This window comes from Nerophis ophidion, linkage group LG18 (genome assembly GCF_033978795.1).
Source record: "Nerophis ophidion isolate RoL-2023_Sa linkage group LG18, RoL_Noph_v1.0, whole genome shotgun sequence".
Lineage (NCBI taxonomy): Eukaryota > Metazoa > Chordata > Actinopteri > Syngnathiformes > Syngnathidae > Nerophis > Nerophis ophidion.
This window is the reverse complement of record NC_084628.1, coordinates 37,775,670-37,797,315: the sequence shown is the minus strand read 5'-3', so window position 1 is coordinate 37,797,315 and position 21,646 is coordinate 37,775,670. Positions and strand designations below refer to the sequence as shown.

The 21,646-nt window shown below is 40.3% G+C and overlaps 1 protein-coding gene across 3 annotated transcripts in view; it reads right to left on the bottom strand.

The window, feature by feature from the left end:
* Window positions 1-21,646, bottom strand: part of cadm1b (cell adhesion molecule 1b) — a 687,646-nt gene that overhangs the window by 79,594 nt on the left and 586,406 nt on the right. For all 3 annotated transcript variants that reach the window (XM_061878075.1, XM_061878076.1, XM_061878077.1), the window contains one exon: window positions 10,424-10,474. In XM_061878075.1, the coding sequence (XP_061734059.1) occupies window positions 10,424-10,474 (51 nt within the window). The remainder of the gene's footprint in view (window positions 1-10,423; window positions 10,475-21,646) is intronic.

Sequence of the window (21,646 nt, the reverse complement as noted above, 5' to 3'; positions counted from 1 at the left end):
ATATGTCCAGGGTGTACCCCGCCTTCCGCCCGATTGTAGCTGAGATAGGTGCCAGCGCCCCCCGCGACCTCAAAAGGGAATAAGCGGTAGGAAATAGATGGATGGATGGATATACTGTATATATGCCGTGTATATATACTGTATATATATATATATATACTGTATATATATATATCTATATATATATATATATATATATATAGATATATATATATATACAGTATATAATTTATATTTATTTATTTTGCCGTTTTTGTTTACATGTTAATGGTGTTTTAATGAATATACATGCATGTTTAACACATAGATTCCTATCTCTCATGAAGACAAGAATATAAGTTGGTGTATTACCTGATTGTGATGACTTGCATTGATTGGAATCAGACAGTAGTGCTGATATACGTCCACGTTTTCAAATGGAGGAGAAAAAAAGTTCTTCCTTTCTGTCTAATACTACATGAAAGTCGTTGGTTTTTGGCATCTTATTTGTCCAGCTTCTATATTCGTTTTTATACACTTTACAAGAAATACATTGGCGGCAAACTCCGTAGCTTGCTCGCTTGTTTGTGTTGGCTTTGGGAGACTCTTATTTTGTTAGCGCAGGCACGTTGGAGCGGCGCTTTTATTGTGAAGACAGGAACTGTGCGATCAGCCTTTAGGCTTTTGACGGGAAGTACGGTTGAAATAAAAAGTGTCTTTTTTCCTTTACACTTTTGATCGATTGATTGAAACTTTTATTAGTAGATTGCACAGTACAGTACATATTTCGAACAATTGACCACTAAATGGTAACACCCCAATATGTTTTTCAACTTTTTTAAGTCGGATTCAACGTGTGACGTTCACGTGACCGCCTGGCTCTGTTTGATTGGTCCAACGTCACCAGTGACTGAATGTGACCGGTGAAACGCAGGCATGCGTAGTTCCTACTTTAAAAAACCAAAACAAATAATTAATAGAGCGATAAAAAAATGGAGCGGAGTAAAAGTAGCGTTCCTTCTCTATAAATATACTCAAGTAAAAGTATGTTGCATAAAAACTACTCTTAAAAGTACAATTTATCCCAAAAGTTACTCAAGTAGATGTAACGGAGTAAATGTAGCGCGTTACTACCCGCCTCTGATGACATGTGAGTGGGTGTTGTTGTCGTCAAATATGAAAGTTATGGCAAGAAACTTTCAAACACATGAAACAAAACAAAAATGCTGTTTGAAAGACAGACTTCTCTGTCTCTCTCAGGAGGTTGACACATAACGCACACTAAAACGCCATTTGGGACTCCCAAAGACCCGTCAATTGGAACTCTTTTGAAAAGTTTCCGTACATTAAACATCACAGCAGACGTTTATTTTTTTTCTTTTGCTCCGGCACTCCTGAGAGAAAAAAAAAGAAGGAGCCTTGTCGCCCAAATTCAAAGTTACGCTTGCCGACACAACAAATGACACTTGACACCGACTAAAAGGCCTCTTTGGTGTGCGACATGTTGCTTGGTGGCTTTGTGCTGGTACGGGTGACAATTACTGAAGTTTGCACCCTACATAGTTCTGCGCTCTTTGATTACAAACAGGCATAAATCCCAGCGGGACGTGCCATGGCCGCTGCGATGCTTCTTCACTTTGTATAGACGACAGTATGGCTATACTGTGCTGGTAGGCTGATTAAGATGCGGCAAAGTAATCAACCTCAAGCCAGCTTAGTGACGGGATGTTCGTGTATGCTCAATTACATCCTCCCCGGTACGTACTGCATAAATTGCGCTAAATCACTTTTTTCGTCTCTCAGAATGTTATATCCCCCCCAAAAAATGGATGCAAGACTGCTGCGTATGGAAGTCTTATAAATGGGGAAAGCTTTTGACAGAACTGCAGCGTAATGCACTCTTTTCTGAGAGGACTGCACTGTGTACGGTTTGTTTCACAAATCTGTGTTTTAAAGAGGTGACACACACTGTTTGGCAAAGGTTAGGTTCGTGATTGTACAAAGGTTATGTCAGTCATCACCCATTTGGGGCAATCAGGCGAGTTAAAGGGTAAAGAGGATCTATAAAAGTACTAATACTAGGGATGCACCGATTAATCGGTAACCGAATATATTCGGCCGAATATGGCAAAAAAAGCCGCATTCGGCCTTCGGTGGAATGAGTTAAAAACAAGGCCGAATAGTGGCGTGTGACGCAATTTTTTGACGCGGTGACGCAATCAACCAACGTGCAGTGACGCGGTGATGTTGGGATATGTTGTGTACCTGTATAAGTGTATGAGGTTACAAGCACACACTTATTGAGATTTAGTGGGGCCTCTGTTTATATTATTAGCCTGTTGTGTAGGCTACCTGTATAAGTGTATGAGGTTACAAGCACACACTTATTGAGATTTAGTGGGGCCTCTGTTTACATTATTAGCCTGTTGTGTAGGCTACCTGTATAACTGTAAAAGGTTACAAGCACACACTTAATTGAGATTTACTTGAGCCTTCTGTTTACATTATTAGCATATCTACTGTGGCTAAGCAGACTTTTGCCAAAAGGACAATAATTCATTTTTTGTGGGTTTATCCACTTTAATGCACTTTAATTTCTTTTTGGAATGCATGTTTTGTTTGAAGGCCTAATAGAAATGAAAAACGTTGTGCTTTTTTTGAAAAGTAAAGGCTACTGGAATATTAAAAAAATGTCAATATTCAATAAAAAATTACTTTATTTGAAAAACATGTCTAAATATTTATTCTAGGCTATTTGTGCAATATTAAAACAATTGTTAAAAACTGCATTCATTATTGGGTATTCGGCCTTCGGCCACAAATTTTCATTTCGGTGCATCCCTAACTAATACAATTAATAAAATGAATACATAACTAGGGCTGGGCGATATATCGATATACTTTGTCTCTGTGCGATATAGAAAATGCCTATATCGTCATATTGCAGTATACATTCTCACGCAGTTGCTTTAGCTGCTGGCATTTCCACTCTCGTCTCTCCTTCTCACAGACAGCAAGCGCACCTTTTTACATACGTCACATAATGTCTTACATACGTCACATACTGTCTTACATGCGTCACATACCGTCTTACATACGTATACGCCCTCACGGAGCAGAGAGGTAGCAGCATGGGTAACGTTAGCTGTGGTGCGAGTGGTAATACGAGAGAAAGAAGCTGCGAATCGGATAACAAATGAAGGAAGATTAGTTCTTAAGAAAAATAGCACAGGGGGGCCATCGTCTGGCGGTGGTTCGGCTTCAAGTGGGGAATATGTCGAACAGACAACAGTGATTTCTCAAGTGTGGGGCAAAAGCGTTGTTGCAAAAAGTAGCATTACTGCTGATTAGTGGCATTATTTGAAAAGTCATCTTGTCACGTGTGGGTCGCATTTTACTGCGGGATCATTCCTCCAGTGCAAACATGGACACTCCGGACAACAACGTAAAGGTAAGATGATTTAATAACAAAAACACTGGGACAAAAACAGACGAAATAAACAAAAGAAACGCGTGCCGAACGCACGGAAGCTAATGCTAACACTAGCACAGGTTCAGGAAACAAGAATAGCATACGTGATTATTGCTTACCGCAAACAAGGGACCAAGACCGACTGACGGGACAAGGCAGGCTTAAATAAGAAAGTAATTAACAAAAACAGGTGTGCGTCTGGAACCCGCAGCAGGTGAAATTAATACGTTACCATGGTGACCAAACTAATTCACAAGGTACACAAACAACAAAGGGAGTCCAAACTAACAGAAAATAACTAAACTAAACATGATCCAGACTACGGATCATGACACACCTGCTAGAGAATGAAGAGTGCTTACTTCGCATGTCAACATCTCCATTCGGTGCCACACAAACAAAATGCAGATGCAAACATTTCCACATCAACACCGTATGAAAAAAATAGTCAACAACAGAAGGAGATAACGTCCGCAGGAACCTACCACATAGTGAAGGACATACACTATTTGATTTCCTTTTATACAGCTCATTTTTATTTGACAATTATTAAAATAACTTGTGTGACACTTTGTTTGTTTTAAAATATTGTAGTGGCGTTCTGTACAAAAAATGCACTTTAATTTAGACATCATGCCTAAAAGTGCACTAATAGCTTGCACTTTCTGTTTCGGAAATTACATGAATGTTTGTGCCACTGCTTAATAACTGTTTAATAAATACACTTTTAGTTGTGATTTCCCTCTCTGCATGAAAGTTTAAAAGTAGCATATATTAATGCAGTATGAAGAAGAATGTTTTAACATAGACACATAGAATCATCATACTGCTGTGATTATATGCATCAAGTGTTCATTCAAGGCTAAGGCAAAATATCGAGATGTGGATCACGACATGGCCTTAAAATATCGAGATATTTAAAAAAAGGCCATATCGCCCAGCCCTACTTTCAAGATCAATTTTCCAGTTTTCCAGTACCCTTCAAAAGGTGAAAACCCGTGTGAATCAATCCATAGCCTTGTTGTCTGAGGTCACCAAATGCTGTCTGTGGGAAAAATATGACACATCTGCTAAAACCTAAGCCTAACATTGAACCAGCAGTTACCATTAACAGAATGGGGCATAGAAAATGAAGCAGTGTGACTATTCAATGTCATTGGTGTTTGCAAACGTGTCTTTTTGTTTGTGTTGTTTTTCACATTTCTTGGTCTTTTTCTTATTTACAACACCTCAATGACATCGAACAGTACGGATTGATTCACACCGTATTTGTGCTTGTAAACTGCATAATGTGATATAAATATATGCAAAATGTCTATTTCACTCATTAATTAACAAAACTGTTCCACATTAATATAAGGAAAATAGTTTGTTTCACAACACCTCAGTCACCTTTCATTAAGCACATCGAGCCTTAAAACTGTGGTTGTTATAACAAATAATATTTTTGTTGAGGGATGTTCTTAACATTATAATTTATCATTGACAAACGCTCGCTATTTTCCTTTCATAGCTCGTAATAACTGTCCGTAAATAACATGTAAGCTTGCGTTGATCTCACGGCTAGTAATCTCTTTGGCTTACCTTTCCTAATGACTCGAGAGAACCAACTCTCCTATCGCGAAAAGATGGATTTGCTTGTGCATACTTTGCAGCAGGCTATACGTGGATTTGGTCCACATCTTATCCAAAGTTTTTATTTGTCATTTTTCATCCAATGTTCATTAAAACGACCAGCACCACTGTTCTCTTGGGGGCGACACAGAGCCGTCTGTAAGGGCTCGTGCAAAGCCAACTGATCAAGCGTGTACCTTTCATTTTTAAGGAAACATATTTTATTTTATTTCATAATTAGCCTATTGAGTCCGACTGCCGAGAAATATGATGAATATTTACAAGCATTTACAAACCCCGTTTCCATATGAGTTGGGAAATTGTGTTAGATGTAAATATAAACGGAATACAATGATTTGCAAATCCTTTTCAACCCATATTCAGTTGAATGCACTACAAATACAACATATCTGATGTTCAAACTCATAAACTTAATTTTTTTGGGGCAAATAATGATTAACTTAGAATTTCATGCCAAAGTAGTTGGGAAAGGGCATGTTCACCACTGTGTTACATCACCTTTCCTTTTAACAACACTCAATAAACGTTTTGGGAACTGAAGAAACTAATTGTTGAAGCTTTGAAAGTGTAATTGTTTCTCATTCTTGTTTTATGTAGAGCTTTAGTCGTTCAACAGTCCGGGATCTCCGCTGTCGTATTTTACGCAACATAATGCACCACAAATTTTCGATGGAAGACAGGTCTGGACTGCAGGCAGGCCAGGAAAGTACCTGCACACTTTTACTACGAAACCACGCTGTTGTAACACGTGGCTTGGCATTGTCTTGCTGAAATAAGCAGGGGTGTCCATGATAACATTGCTTGGATGACAAAATAAGTTGCTCCAAAACCTGTATGGACCTTTCAGCAGCAACGGTGCCTTCACAGATGTGTAAGTTACCCATGCCTTGGGCAATAATACACCCCCATACCATCACAGATGCTGGCTTTTGAACTTTGCGCCTAATACAATCCGGATGGTTATTTTCCTCTTTGTTCCGGAGGACACCACATCCACAGTTTCCAAATATAATTTGAAATGTGGACTCGTCAGACCACAGAACACTTTTACACTTTGCATCAGTCCATTTTAGATGAGCTCGGGCCCAACGAAGCCAGCGGCGTTCCTTGTTGTTGTTGATAAATGGGTTTTGCTTTGCATAGCAGAGTTTTAACTTGCACTTACAGATTTAGCGACCAACTGTAGTTACTGACAGTGGTTTTATGAAGTGTTCCTGAGCCCATGCGGTGATATCCTTTACACACTAATGTTGGTTTTTTATGCAGTACAGCCTGAGGGATCAAAGGTCCGTAATATCATCGCTTACGTGTAGTGATTTCTCCAGATACTCTGAACCTTTTGCTGATTTTATGGACCATAGATGGTGAAATCCCTAAATTCCTTGCAATAGCTCGTTGAGAAATGTTGTTCTAGAACTGTTTGACAATTTGCTTCCAAATTGGTGACCCTCGCCCTATCCTTGTTTGTGAATTACTTAGCATTTCATGAAAGCTGGTTTTATACCCAATCATGGCACCCACCTGTTCCAAATTAGCCTGCACACCACTGGGATGTTACAAATAAGTGTTAGATGAGTACTTCTCAACTTTATCAGTATTTATTGCCACATTTCCCAACTTCTTTGTCACGTGTTCCTGGCATCAAATTATAAAATAATGATTCTTTGCAAAAAAAAATAAAGTTCATCAGTTTGAACATCAAATATGTTGTCTTTGTAGCATATTCAATTGAATATGGGTTGAAAAGGATTTGCAAGTCATTGTATTCCGTTTATATTTACATGTAAAACAATTTCCCAACTCATATGGAAACGGGGTTTGTACTTTGTATAGTTCAAGACTTAAGGTCATTTAAAATCAGCACTGCACATCACAAGGGTGGCTACAGTTTTGATGTTAAAAGTCTAAAAAAATTATGTAGATGGAAAATCTTAATGGGCCGCATGTGGCCAGCTTGGCGTATTTTGCCCAGGGTCTGCTGTGGAGTTATTGAGTTTATTTAGCTAATTGGAGAGCTCACTTTCCGAAACTAGTGTGTCCATGGCGATGGCTTCAGTTTTGTTTGGTCAGCCATTTTACTGGCACCGTTTGGAAACAAGGGTTAAAACAATTGTTGTATATTTTTTTATTATTTAGGTGTATATTGTAGCATCCCGGAAGAGTTAGTGCTGCAAGGGTCCGGGTATATGTTCTGTTGTGTTTACGTTGTGTTACGGTGCAGATGTTCTCCCGAAATGTGTTAGTCAATCTTGTTTGGTGTGGGTTCACAGTGTGGTGCAAATTTATAACAGTTTTAAAGTTGTTTAGACGGCCACCCTCAGTGTGACCTGTATGGCTGTTGACCAGGTATGCATTGCATTCACTTGTGTGTGTGAAAAGCCGTAGATATTATGTGACTGGGCCGGCACACAAAGACAGTGCCTTTAAGGTTTATTGGCGCTCTGTTTTTTCCCTTACGTCCGTGTACACAGCAGCGTTTTAAAAATTAATCAATTTTACTTTTTGAAACAGATCCCGATCATTTTGAAACAGATACCGATAATCTCAGCTATTACATATTAAAGCATTAATCGGCCGATAATATCGTCAGTCCGATATTATCGGACATCTCTAATTACCATGGTACATTCTTGTCTACCTAATACCTGCATTATCCTTTCCATCCTTTGAAACTGACTTCTGTGTGGAACAATGTGCCTTGTGGATCAATAAAGTTTGTCTCAGTCTAAGTCTGCTATGTAAATAAACATAAATATTGCTAATATAATACATGTCTTCTAAAATTGAATGGGTGTGGCTTACATCCCAGTCCAGAAAACTGTATTTTGAATAGTTTTAAATTATGTTAGATTTATATTTATTAAAATAATGAGTCAATGGATATATATATATATATATATATATATATATATTTTGGGAGGGGGGCATGATAGAAGCTGTTGAAAGTAGTGTTTTATCTGTATAAACTAGTTAGGCAACATGTAAATGACTGCCTGAACAATGTCTCTCTGTGTTGGCAATGCAATGACCTGGCGACTTGTACAGGGTGTACGCTGCCTTCTGTGCCCGAGTGCAGCTGGTATAGGCTTCAGCCCCCGACCTCCGCCAGACCCACCAAATGGATGGACTATTACGGTCAGACCAGTAGCAGCTGCTGGTCTTTCGAGTAGGAGAGGATCCATTTTACCAACTCGCTAAATACGAGCACAGTCCACAGTAACAGACAAACGATCGAAAACGTTAAAAAGATTCACATTGTAAACTCGGAACAACGGGATGAAACTTGAACAATGGTTTATATTTCAAGATCTGTGATTCGTTCGTTTTGCTGTCAATCAAAAAAGGTTTCACCCTCAGACAGATCATCCAATCATCATAGCCAACCGAGGCCAAGTCCACACGCCATACAATCCCAAGAGCCAGACAAAGCCGAGCATTTATCTAATGGTTGCGACCGCGGCTAGGTCATAGACTGACCATGCGTCCTCTTTTCACCGGACATGTCCTCTTTTGCAGAGCTGTCAGGGCGGGAGTTTCCTAAATGCCTCAAATGTCCAGCATTTTGAGTATTGTTTACACAACGTGCAGTACGCTACTTAATATGTCCGTGTAGAAACTCGTTCGGTACACCTCCGCACCGAACCGGAAACCCTATACCGAAATGGTTCAATAAAATACCCGTACCGTTGCACCCCTTATTATATATATATATACTATATATATATATATATATACTATATATACTATATATATATATACTTTGGGAGGGTCGAGTCCACGGTCACAACCTATTGTGATCGAGGGAGTTGAGTTACAGACCGTGGACTCATTCAAGTACCTCGGGGGTTTGGGTGGACAATAAGCTGGACTGGACTGTTAACACAGACCACCAGTACAAGAAAGGACAGAGCAGGCTTTACTTCCTCAGGAGACTGCACTCCTTCAACATTTGTAGAAAACTCCTGTGGATGTACTACCAGTCTGTGGTTGCCAGTGTTCTGTTCTACATGGTAGTGTGCTGGGGGGGCAGTACATCTAAGAAGGACAGCTCCAGACTTGAGAAACTGATCAGACAAGGCGGTTCAACAATGGGAATGAAACTGGACTCACTGGTGACGGTGGCAGAGAAGAGGACTGTTGACAAACTAGTGAGCATCCTGGATGATGCCAGTCACCCTCTGCATAGTGTTATCAGTAGCCAGAGGAGCCTGTTCAGTGGTAGACTGCTTCATCCTAAGTGCAGGACTAATAGACTCAAAAACTCCTTTGTTCCACACGCCATTAGACTGTACAACTTATTTCTGGGGAGGGGGGCGGGGGGTACAAGGATGCAAAACAATAACAGTACAATACGTTTTCATAATATGGTCACTACTGCCTAGTTTTTCTTGTTATAGTCTTATTTTACTGTTGTATTTTTATTCCCATTGTTGCTTTTTATTTTTTATTCTTATTGTAATATTTCTATGTTTTGTTTCCATTTAAACCCCCATTATTTACTTTTTACTTTTTTTAAATTGATATTAACTCTGTACACTGCTGCTGGAATTTTTATTTTCCTGAAATGAAAATTACCTTAAATGTTCCTTTAAGGTAAAGGAACATTTAAGATCAAACTAAATTGCATGATTAATCTGCGTTTATACATTTATTTAATAACATTTTGAGATTAATCAAATATGTCAATTTTGACAGCCCGTCTGATTGTCATGTTTATATATGAACACACTTAACCATGACTACCACATACATTTTTACTCTCTCCTTCTCCATAGCAGCACTTTAAGATGATTTTTTTTGTTAGTTTTTTTCGAAATGTCACATTCTGGCATATCCAAATGCCACCTTTCCCAGGGTGTCCTCATCGCATGTAGCCTGTGCGGTGCTTTTCAAACACAGTTGATATTGAAATACATGGAGAGCCAAATCAAAAGTGTTACGCTGTGTGTACAGCGCTTGGCCGATGATCTGACTCTTCATTCATTTTCCTCGTCTGCGGATAAACGGTTATTGATGCTTTTTGGTTCTTCTTTCTGGCCTTACAAAGACTAAATGTGAATTGGCATTTGTCGGGGAGATGTAAAGGGCTTTCTAATATGATGGAAGGGTGGGGTGAGATACAGCTGCAGATGCTGATAAGATAGCGGGCTGTGTGGCCTCAAACATGCAACTCGGGTGCACTGACAGCTATGGGAGACAGCACCCAGCTACCTGTCCTCAATGTCACCCATCAGCGCCTATCTGATTAGAACTGCATGTCCACAGTCTCTCTGCAAGCGTCAATCACACACACACACACGCACACACACACATGAAATATGGGGGAGTGTACAGTACCTTGCGTGTTGACTGGGTTGGTGGTGGGTGTGGGGACAGTAGTGGGAGCATCTAGATGAAAAGAGTAAAGAAAACAAATAAAGAACACGTAAGAAATAAGAAAGACAAGAGTGAAGAAGACAAAGATCTACGGCGTTGAGACTAGCGCCAAACATGCAGGTCTTATGGAGTGTGCGTCGGACCAGTTCGTCCTCCCAGGGAGTCTAAGTTACTCGTCAATCCCAAGTTCTTTTGATGACATATATGCTGAGTAAGAAGGACCATCGAGACAGAATTGGAATATTTTCAAGTTTTACTTAAGCTTTAGGACAGGGGTAGGGAACCTATGGCTCTAGAGCCAGATGTGGCTCTTTTGATGACTGCATCTGGCTCTCGGATAAATCTGAACTGACGTTGCTTGACACGATAAGTAATGAATAATTCCACTTGTAATCACAGTGTTAAAAATAATGTTCAAAATATAAAACATTCTCATGCATTTTTAATCCATCCATCCGTTTCCTACCGCACCTGTTCAAGAAGTTGCGTTAATGGTAAGAAGTTACTTATTTATTATTGGTTAGTGTGGGGCTTGCCCTCCCGGGGGTTCTTCAGACATCAGAGCCTGTTTCAGGGTTACAATATTGTTCTATTTTTCAATAAGTCTCTCAGTTGCTTTCCAGCCCCACCCCAGTCTCTCCTCCTGGCTGCTGCTTATAACAGAGCGACAGGTGATTAGTTAACAAGGCCCAGGTGGGCCATCTACGCACCTGTCGCTGCAGGCCCGCAGGCCACGCCCCCTCCACAGTTAGTTTCAGAATAACAATGTTATTACAAAGAATAAGAGACCTATTATACTCTAGAAATGTTGGTCTTACTTAAAAATGCACATGTTTAGTTGTGCTCAGTGTTAAAAAAAAATATTATATGGCTCTTACGGAAATATATTTTAAAATATTTGGCTTTTTTGGCTCTCTCAGCCAAAAAGGTTCCCGACCTCTGCTTTAGGAGGTCAACTCAACCGATACATTCATATCGGCTTCCCTACTTGATCTGGCATTCCAAGGGAAAAACACTCTTTTCACACAAAAGAAAGCCCTCCTCCCCCTCCTCTCAACACCATAAGGTGAGAGAGACGTGGGGGTTGTCTTCACATTCCGATGGTTTCCGACACTAACCTGGGATCTGAAGACTAAGAGAGACTGGTAGAATACACAAAGGAAAAGTACTAGCTACTCTAAACATCGCCATGTAAAAAGGAAGAACTCTTAAACATATCAGCATCCTTCAACAAGAGGCACGGGTGTGACTTCATTTTAAAGGGACACATAGTTGTGTGCAAAGAGCTAATTAAAGGCCTACTGAAATGAGATGTTCTTATTTAAACGGGGATAGCAGGTCCATTCTATGTGTCATACTTGATCATTTCGCGATATTGCCATATTTTTGCTGAAAGTATTTAGTAGAGAACATCAACGATAAAGTTCGCAACTTTTGGTCGCTAATAGAAAAGCCCTGCCTTTACCGGAAGTCGCAGACGATGACGTCACCCGTTGAGGGCTCTTCACATACTCACATTGTTTTTAATGGGAGCCTCCAACAAAAATAGCTATTTGGATCGAGAAAACGACAATTTCCCCATTAATTTGAGCGAGGATGAAAGATTCGTTTTTGAGGATATTGATAGAGACGGAGGAGGAAAAAAAAAAAATCAAGTTAAAAAAAACGCAATTGCATTGGGACGGATTCAGATGTTTTTAGACACATTTACTAGGATAATTATGGGAAATCCGTTATCTTTCTAATGTGTTGCTAGTGTTTTAGTGAGTTTAATAGTACCTGATAGTCGGAGGGGTTTGTCCTGAGGCCAGTGTCTGAGGGAAGTCAACGGCAGCTGTATGGACGGCACAAGCTCAGCTGATCTCCGGTAAGTGGCGACTTTTTACCACAATTTTCTCACCGAAAACTGCTGGTTGATATTTGGTCGGGATCCATGTTCGCTTGACCGCTCTGATCCAAAGGAAAGCTTCACCTCCGGGAATTTTAAACAAGGAATCGCCGTGTGTTTGTGTGGCTAAAGGCTAAAGCTTCCCAACTCCATCTTTCTACTTTGACTTCTCCATTATTAATTGAACAAATTGCAAAAGATTCAGCAACACAGATGTCCAAAATACTGTGTAATTATGTGGTTAAAGCAGACGACTTTTAGCTGTGTGTGTGCGCAGCGCTAATATTTCCTAACAGTCACACGTACACGTCATCATTTCGCGACGTTTTCAAGAAGAAACTCCCGGGAAATTTAAAATTGCAATTCAGTAAACTAAAAAGGCCGTACTGGCATGTGTTGCAATGTTAATATTTCATCATTGATATATAAACTATCAGACTGCGTGGTCGGTAGTAGTGGCTTTCTGTAGGTCTTTAACTACAGCTGATGTAGGCAGTGAACATACAGTCGCGGTCAAAAGTTTACATACACATGTCAATATTTTTGTTGTTTAAATGTGCTACATAAATAAAGTGGATTGGATTGTAAAGAGCTACAGATGTCCGATAATATTGGCCGATAAATGCTTTAAAATTTAATATCGGAAATGATCAGTATCTGTTTCAAAAAGTTAAATGAATGACTTTTTTAAAACGCCGCTGTACGGAGCGGTTACTATCCGGTAAAACACGGACGTAGGGAGCAGTACAGAAGCAGTTGCGTCTCACCACTCTCCTCTCCCACACACAACACAGGAGTTGAGGACCACAGCATGAGAGGTTTACTGGCGACGCTTGATGACCTCATCAAACCACCGCAAGCACAGCATAACAATAAAAGTGTGTTGTTGCCGGTGCTGTACCCGTGGCTAACAAGCCAGCTCGCTCGGTGACTAACGACACCATGTCTCTGGTTTGGGATTATTTTAAAGTCTGTCTGACGGATAAAAAAACTGGCAATTTGCAAAAAGTTGGTTATGCGAGGAGGAACCAAGATGTATTCCTTTAATACGAGCAATTTGATCTCCCACCTCTTCGGGAATCATAAGGAGATACACGATGAATACAAGCGGAAGATGAAAAGCAAACACCGAAAGCAGCTTGCAGTGAACGGAGGTGCTTTGGCTGACTGCTCGGCCACTTCAAGCACTCACCACTAGCTTGCAGCACATTTGTGTTACTCATACCGAACCGGAAACCCCGAACCAGAAACCCCACACCGAAACGGTTCGGTAAAATACCCGTACCGTCATATATATATATATATATATATATATATATATATATATATATATATATATATATATATATGTATATAATAATGGATTAGATTTATATTGCACTTTTCTATTGTTATATACTCAAAGCGCTCACAGAGAAGTGGGAACCCATCATTCATTCACACCTGGTGGTGGTAAGCTACATCTGTAGCCACAGCTGCCCTGGGGTGGACTGACGGAAGCGTGGCTGCCAGTTTGCGCCTACGGCCCCTCCGACCACCACCAATCATACATTCATCATTCATTCACCGGTGTGAGCGGCACCGGGGGCAAAGGGTGAAGTGTCCTGCCCAAGGACACAACAGCAGCGACTTTGATGTCCATAGGTGGGAAGCGAACCTGCAACCCTCAGGTTTCTGGCACGGCCGCTCTACCCACTACGCCATGCCGCCCCTAAATATATACAGTATATATATATATATATATATATATATATATATTTGTCTCTCTCTCTCACACACACACACACACACACACACACACACACACACACACACACACACACACACACACACACACACACACACACACACACACACACACACACACACACACACACACACACACACACACACACACATTTTTTTTTACTGATTTAAGTATTAGATATACAGGCTGTTCCAAAAGTCTTGGGCATATTTCCAGTCCTTGTATCTGCTGACTTTTTTGTGATGCTTCTTATTTTTTCAGATCCAGTAAGTTCCCTGAACCAGAAAAAAGGCATTATGCGTCCTTGAATTTGCAAAACACAATGCTGGAACGGGTTTGGCAAGAATTGGACAATCCGCTCGATGTGTGCTGCGTGACCAACGGCACTCTCACTGAAAATCTTTGAACATTCCATGAAAAACTTGAGAGTGCAAGCTCTCGGAAAATATCAGATGCATTTTCATATCCTTAATAGTTTTCGAGATATTCAAGGTCAAAATGTGCCCAATAATTCTGGAACACCCTGTATATGTAATGTAATCAGATTAAGAATCTCAATTACATCAAATACTTATAACGCGCTATTCATACATAAAAGAAATGCAACGCAAAGTTCTCTACAGATTTAAAAACAATACCCCGATGACCCAGATCCCCAATTATTGCACATATGCATATATATGAACAAATGATTGCATGGCTGAGTACAGAGGAGACATGTGAGTAAACACTATCACATCTATTCACATCCACACCGTTATTCATACATACATAGGTACCTACGCTCACATACATACACAAATACAGTACATACCTATGTACTCAAAGTTCGTACGTCCACATGCACTTTCACTGTACAAACATACATATATATATATATATTCAATGTACAAACATACATATACACATTCTGTACATATATATTCACTGCACAAACATACATATACGCATACTGTACATATATATTCAATGTACAAACATACATATACACATTCTGTACATATATATTCACTGCACAAACATACATATACACATACTGTACATATACATATAATCACGTTTCATCAAACACAAATTAACGTTGTTATCCCAGAGTAAACTGGGTAACACATGGCACACTAACAAAGCTTAACCTATTGTTACTATAACAATCTACAAGGTTAATTAATATAAGTTCCTTCTCTTTCTTCCCCCTCCTTTTTTCTGCTTTGTTTTTATTCTCTAGTTATCGTTACGTATATGTATTGTTGCATTTGAACAACTCTATTGTTGAAAATAGAGGAAAATTATTGGTATTGTTCATTATCACATGAACAATACCAGAGATTTTAAAACTGATGTAATGTGAGCCCGACTTCCGGTCTTCGTCAGGAAAATGTGCCGCTGAATTTTGGAGTATTTGTAAAGGTGCAAAAACCTTTTTAGGAAGACAAGAAAGCAGGGCGTTACAATAATCTATACAACTACGAATCTAAAAGAATGCATTAGCGTCTCTAAGTTGCCCTGAGAGAGAATTGGGCACACTCTGGCTATATTCTTAAGATAATGAAAAAATACATAAATAGTTATTTTTATATGTGGTGTGAAACTCAGTTCAGAGTCGAAATGGACACCCAGACTTTTCACTTGTAGTGATGGAATTAAAGACAACGATTTGGTATGTGCTTCTCTTTTAGGGCCAATGACTAAAACTTCAGTCTTGTCGGAATCTAAAACATATGGTGGATTTTAGTGTAAAAAAAACCTTGTCATGCAGCCTCAGCATTAACCGGGACAAAACCGCCCAGTGTTTCCTCAGGGTAAAAACAGACTCAGGTGGATTAAAAGCAGAGTGAGAAGATAAAATGTCACATCTGATCGTGTTTGGTTTTTTTCTGAGGTGGTCTGCAAAGTGCTCACAAAGGGAGTCTCAAGGTGTGCTAGGTATACTAATAAAAATCAGGGTTAAATAAATGATTAATTAAGTAACCCTGTGTAATCTCCTCCAACCTCCAAAGACAAAGCTCCCAACTATGGGAGACCGGGCTTTCTTCTCCGCCGCTCCCAGTCTGTGGAACATTCTCCCTGACCACCTGAGGGCACCACAGACTATGGATGCTTTTAAAAAAGGCTGAAAACCCCCCCCTTTTTTTTTTAAAAAAAGCCTTTTTTTATAGGCATGTGTGCTATTTCTAGTTATTAGGCTGTTTTAGTTTTTATACGTTCTCACGCAGTTGCTTTTAGCTGCGGGCATTACATTACAGGCTCTTCTCGCTTTTTCCTGTGACTCCTTCTCACAGACAAGCAAACACGTCACTTACTGTCACGTCATACGTCACATTCGTATATGCCCTCGCGGAGCATAGAGGTAGCAGCATGGGTAACGTTAGCTGTGATGCTAGCGGAGCCGTGCGAGTGGTAAAACAAGAGAAAGAAGGTGCGAATGAAGGAAGAAACAATTCCCAAGAAAAGCAGCAGGGGGTCAATCGTCTGGCGGTGGTTTGGCTTCAAGTTTGAATATGTCCAATAGACAACCGTAATATGTCAAGTGTTGGGTAAAAGCATTGCTACAGAAAATAGCATTACTGCTAATATGTAGCATCATTTGAAAAGTCACTTGCTAGCGAATGAAGAGGGGTTACTCCGCATGTCAACATCTCCGTTCGGTGCCACACGCCCACACCATCAAAATGTTGAGGCAAACATTTCCACATCAACACCGTATGAAAGAAAATAGTCAACAACACAATTTAATTATGTCCGTAGTAACCTACCCCTTAAAGGACGAACACTACTTGATTTCCTATTATGCAACTAATTTTTATTTGACACTTAAAATGTATCTGACAATCTTGCACTTTCTGTTTTGGAAATGACATGAATGTTTGTGCCACTGCTTAATAACTGTTTAATAAATACACTTTTGGTTGTGATTTCCCTCTCTGCATGAAAGTTTAATGCAGTATGAAGAAGAATGTTTTAATGTAGACACATAGAATCATCATACTGCTGTGATTATATGCATCAAGTGTTCATTCAAGGCTAAGGCAAAATATGGATATATATATGGTGTATCGTGACATGGCCTAAAAATATGGAGATATTAATCAATCAATCAATGTTTACTTATACAGCCCTAAATCACTAGTGTCTCAAAGGGCTGCACAAACCACTACGACATCCTCGGTAGGCCCACATAAGGGCAAGGAAAACTCACACCCAGTGGGACATCGGTGACAATGATGACTATGAGAACACGATACTGTGAAAGATCAATCCATAATGGATCCAACACAGTCGCGAGAGTCCAGTCCAAAGCGGATCCAACACAGCAGCGAGAGTCCCGTTCACAGCGGAGCCAGCAGGAAACCATCCCAAGCGGAGGCGGATCAGCAGCGCAGAGATGTCCCCAGCCGATACACAGGCGAGCAGTACATGGCCACCGGATCGGACCGGACTCCCTCCACAAAGGAGAGTGGGACATAGAAGAAAAAGAAAAGAAACGGCAGATCAACTGGTCTAAAAAGGGAGTCTATTTAAAGGCTAGAGTATACAAATGAGTTTTAAGGTGAGACTTAAATGCTTCTACTGAGGTGGCATCTCGAACTGTTACCGGGAGGGCATTCCAGAGTACTGGAGCCCGAAATGAAAAAGCTCTACAGCCCGCAGACTTTTTTTGGGCTTTGGGGATCACTAATAAGCCGGAGTCCTTTGAACGCAGATTTCTTGCCGGGACATATGGTACAATACAATCGGCAAGATAGGATGGAGCTAGACCGTGTAGTATTTTATACGTAAGTAGTAAAACCTTAAAGTCACATCTTAAGTGCACAGGAAGCCAGTGCAGGTGAGCCAGTACAGGCGTAATGTGATCAAACTTTCTTGTTCTTGTCAAAAGTCTAGCAGCCGCATTTTGTACCAACTGTAATCTTTTAATGCTAGACATGGGGAGACCCGAAAAAAATACGTTACAGTAATCGAGGCGAGACGTAACAAACGCATGGATAATGAGCTCAGCGTCTTTAGTGGACAGAATGGAGCGAATTTTAGCGATATTGCGGAGATGAAAGAAGGCCGTTTTAGTAACGCTTTTAATGTGTGCCTCAAAGGAGAGAGTTGGGTCGAAGATAATACCAAGATTCTTTACCGTGTCGCCTTGTTTAATTGTTTGGTTGTCAAATGTTAGAGTTGTATTATTAAATAGAGTTCGGTGTCTAGCAGGACCGATAATCAGCATTTCCGTTTTTTTGGCGTTGAGTTGCAAAAAGTTAGCGGACATCCATTGTTTAATTTCATTAAGACACGCCTCCAGCTGACTACAATCCGGCATGTTGGTCAGCTTTAGGGGCATGTAGAGTTGGGTGTCATCAGCATAACAGTGAAAGCTAATACCGTATTTGCGTATGATGTCACCTAGCGGCAGCATGTAGATGCTGAAGAGTGCAGGGCCAAGGACCGAACCCTGGGGAACTCCACACGTTACCTTAACGTAGTCGGAGGTCACATTGTTATGGGGCACACACTGCATCCTATCAGTAAGATATTAAAAAAATGCCATATCGCCCAGCCCTACTTTGTATAGTTGAAGATGTCAGGACGTGGACTTTGGGGTGTTTGTTTACCCGAAATGCAAGTAAAGTTGGATCGGACATGGCTTGGAGATATATTCATGATTTTATTTTAACTCTAACAAAAGGTACAAAACTAATGGCGCGTACAAAGGCGGAGAAGAAACTTTTTTTTATTTTTGTGGCCATCCTAAAACCTCTTTCAACGTTTAGAGAACAGCTGTCAAACTCAAGGCTCCGGGGGCCAGATCTGGTCCAGTCCATAGTGGATCTAACATAATAGTGCGAGTCCAGTCCCTAGTGGATCTAACATAATAGTGAGAGTCCAGTCCATAGTGGATCTAACATAATAGTGAGAGTCCAGTCCATAGTGGATCTAACATAATAGTGAGAGTCCAGTCCATAGTGGATCAAACATAATAGTGAGAGACCAGTCCATAGTGGATCTAACAAAATAGTGTGAGAGTCCAGTCCATAGTGGATCCAACATAATAGTGAGAGTCCAGTCCATAGTGGATCTAACATAACAGTGAAAGTCCAGTCCAGAGTGGATTTAACAAAATAGTGAGAGTCCAGTCCATAGTGGATCTAACATAATAGTGTGAGAGTCCAGTCCATAGTGGATCTAACATAATAGTGAGAGTCCAGTCCATGGTGGATCTAACATAATAATGAGAGTCCAGTCCATAGTGAATCTAACATAATAGTGAAAGTCCAGTCCCTAGTGGATCTAACTTAATTGTGTGAGAACCCAGTCCATAGTGGATCTAACATAATAGTGAGAGTCCAGTCAGGAGTGGATTTAACATAAGAGTGAGAGTCCAGTCCATTGTGGATCCAACATAATAGTGTGAGAGTCCAGTCCATAGTGGATCCAACATAATAGTGAGAGTCCAGTCCATAGTGGATCTAACATAATAGTGTGAGAGTCCAGTCCATAGGTGAGCTAACATAATAGTGAGAGTCCAGTCCATAGTGGATTTAACATAATAGTGTGAGAGTCCAGTCCATAGTGGATCCAACATAATAGTGAGAGTCCAGTCCATAGTGGATCTAACATAATAGTGTGAGAGTCCAGTCCATAGGTGAGCTAACATAATAGTGAGAGTCCAGTCCATGGTGGATTTAACATAATAGTGTGAGAGTCCAGTCCATAGTGGATCTAACATAATAGTGAGAGTCCAGTCCATAGTGGATCCAACATAATAATGAGAGTCCATTCCATAGTGGATCTAACATAATAGTGAGAGTCCAGTCCAGAGTGGATTTAACATAATAGTGAGAGTCCAGTTCATAGTGGATCTAACATAATAGAGAGAGTCCAGTCCATAGTGGATCTAACATAATTGTGTGAGAGTCCAGTCCATAGTGGAGCAAACATAAGAGTGAAAGACCAGTCCATAGTGAATCTAACATAATAGTGAGAGTCCAGTCCATAGTGGATCTAACATAATAGTGTGAGAGACCAGTCCATAGTGGATCAAACATAATAGTGAGAGACCAGTCCATAGTGGATCTAACATAGTGTGAGAGTCCAGTCCGTAGTGGATCTAACATAATATTGAGAGTCCAGTCCATAGTGGATCTAACATAATAGTGAGAGTCCAGTCCATAGTGGATCTAACATAATAGTGAAAGTCCAGTCCAGAGTGGATTTAACAAAATAGTGAGAGTCCAGTCCATAGTGGATCTAACATAATAGTGTGAGAGTCCAGTCCATAGTGGATCTAACATAATACTGAGAGTCCAGTCCATAGTGGATCCAACATAAGAGTGAAAGACCAGTCCATAGTGAATCTAACATAATAGTGAGAGTCCAGTCCATAGTGGATCTAACATAATAGTGTGAGAGACCAGTCCATAGTGGATCAAACATAATAGTGAGAGTCCAGTCCCTAGTGGATCTAACTTAATTGTGTGAGAGTCCAGTCCATAGTGGATCTAACATAATAGTGTGAGTCCAGTCCATAGTGGATCTAACATAATAGTGTGAGAGTCCAGTCCATAGTGGATCTAACATAATAATGAGAGTCCAGTCCATAGTGGATCTAACATAATAGTGAGAGTCCAATCCATAGTGGAACTAACATAATAGTGTGAGAGTCCAGTCCATAGTGGAGCTAACATAATACTGAGAGTCCAGTCCATAGTGGATCCAACATAATAGTGTGAGAGTCCAGTCCATAGTGGATTTAACATAATAGTGAGAGTCCAGTCCATAGTGGATCTAACATAGTAGTGTGTGAGTCCAGTCCATAGTGGATCTAACATAATAGTGAAGAGTCCAGTCCATAGTGCATCTAACATAACAGTGAGAGGCCAGTACAGAGTGGATTTAACATAGTGAGAGTCCAGTCCATAGTGGATCTAACTTAATAGTGAGAGTCCAGTCCATAGTGGATCTAACATAATAATGGGAGTCCATTCCATAGTGGATCTAACATAATAGTGAGAGTCCAGTCCATAGTGGATCTAACAAAATAGTGTGAGAGTCCAGGCCATAGTGGATCTAACATAATAGTGAGAGAACAGTCCATAGTGGATCTAACATAATAGAGAGAGTCCAGTCCATAGTGGATCTAACATAATAGTGAGAGTCCAGTCCATGGTGGATCTAACATAATTGTGTGAGAGTCCAGTCCATTGTGGAACAAACATAAGAGTGAGAGACCAGTCCATAGTGGATCTAACATAATAGTGTGAGAGTCCAGTCCATAGTGGATCAAACATAATAGTGAAGAGTCTAGTCCATAGTGGATCTAACATAATAGTGAGAGTCCAGTACAGAGTGGATTTAACATAGTGAGAGTCCAGTCCATAGTGGATCTAACATAATAGTGAGAGTCCAGTCCATAGTGGATCTAACATAATAATGGGAGTCCATTCCATAGTGGATCTAACATAATAGTGAGAGTCCAGTCCATAGTGGATCTAACAAAATAGTGTGAGGGTCCAGTCCATAGTGGATCTAACATAATAGTGAGAGAACAGTCCATAGTGGA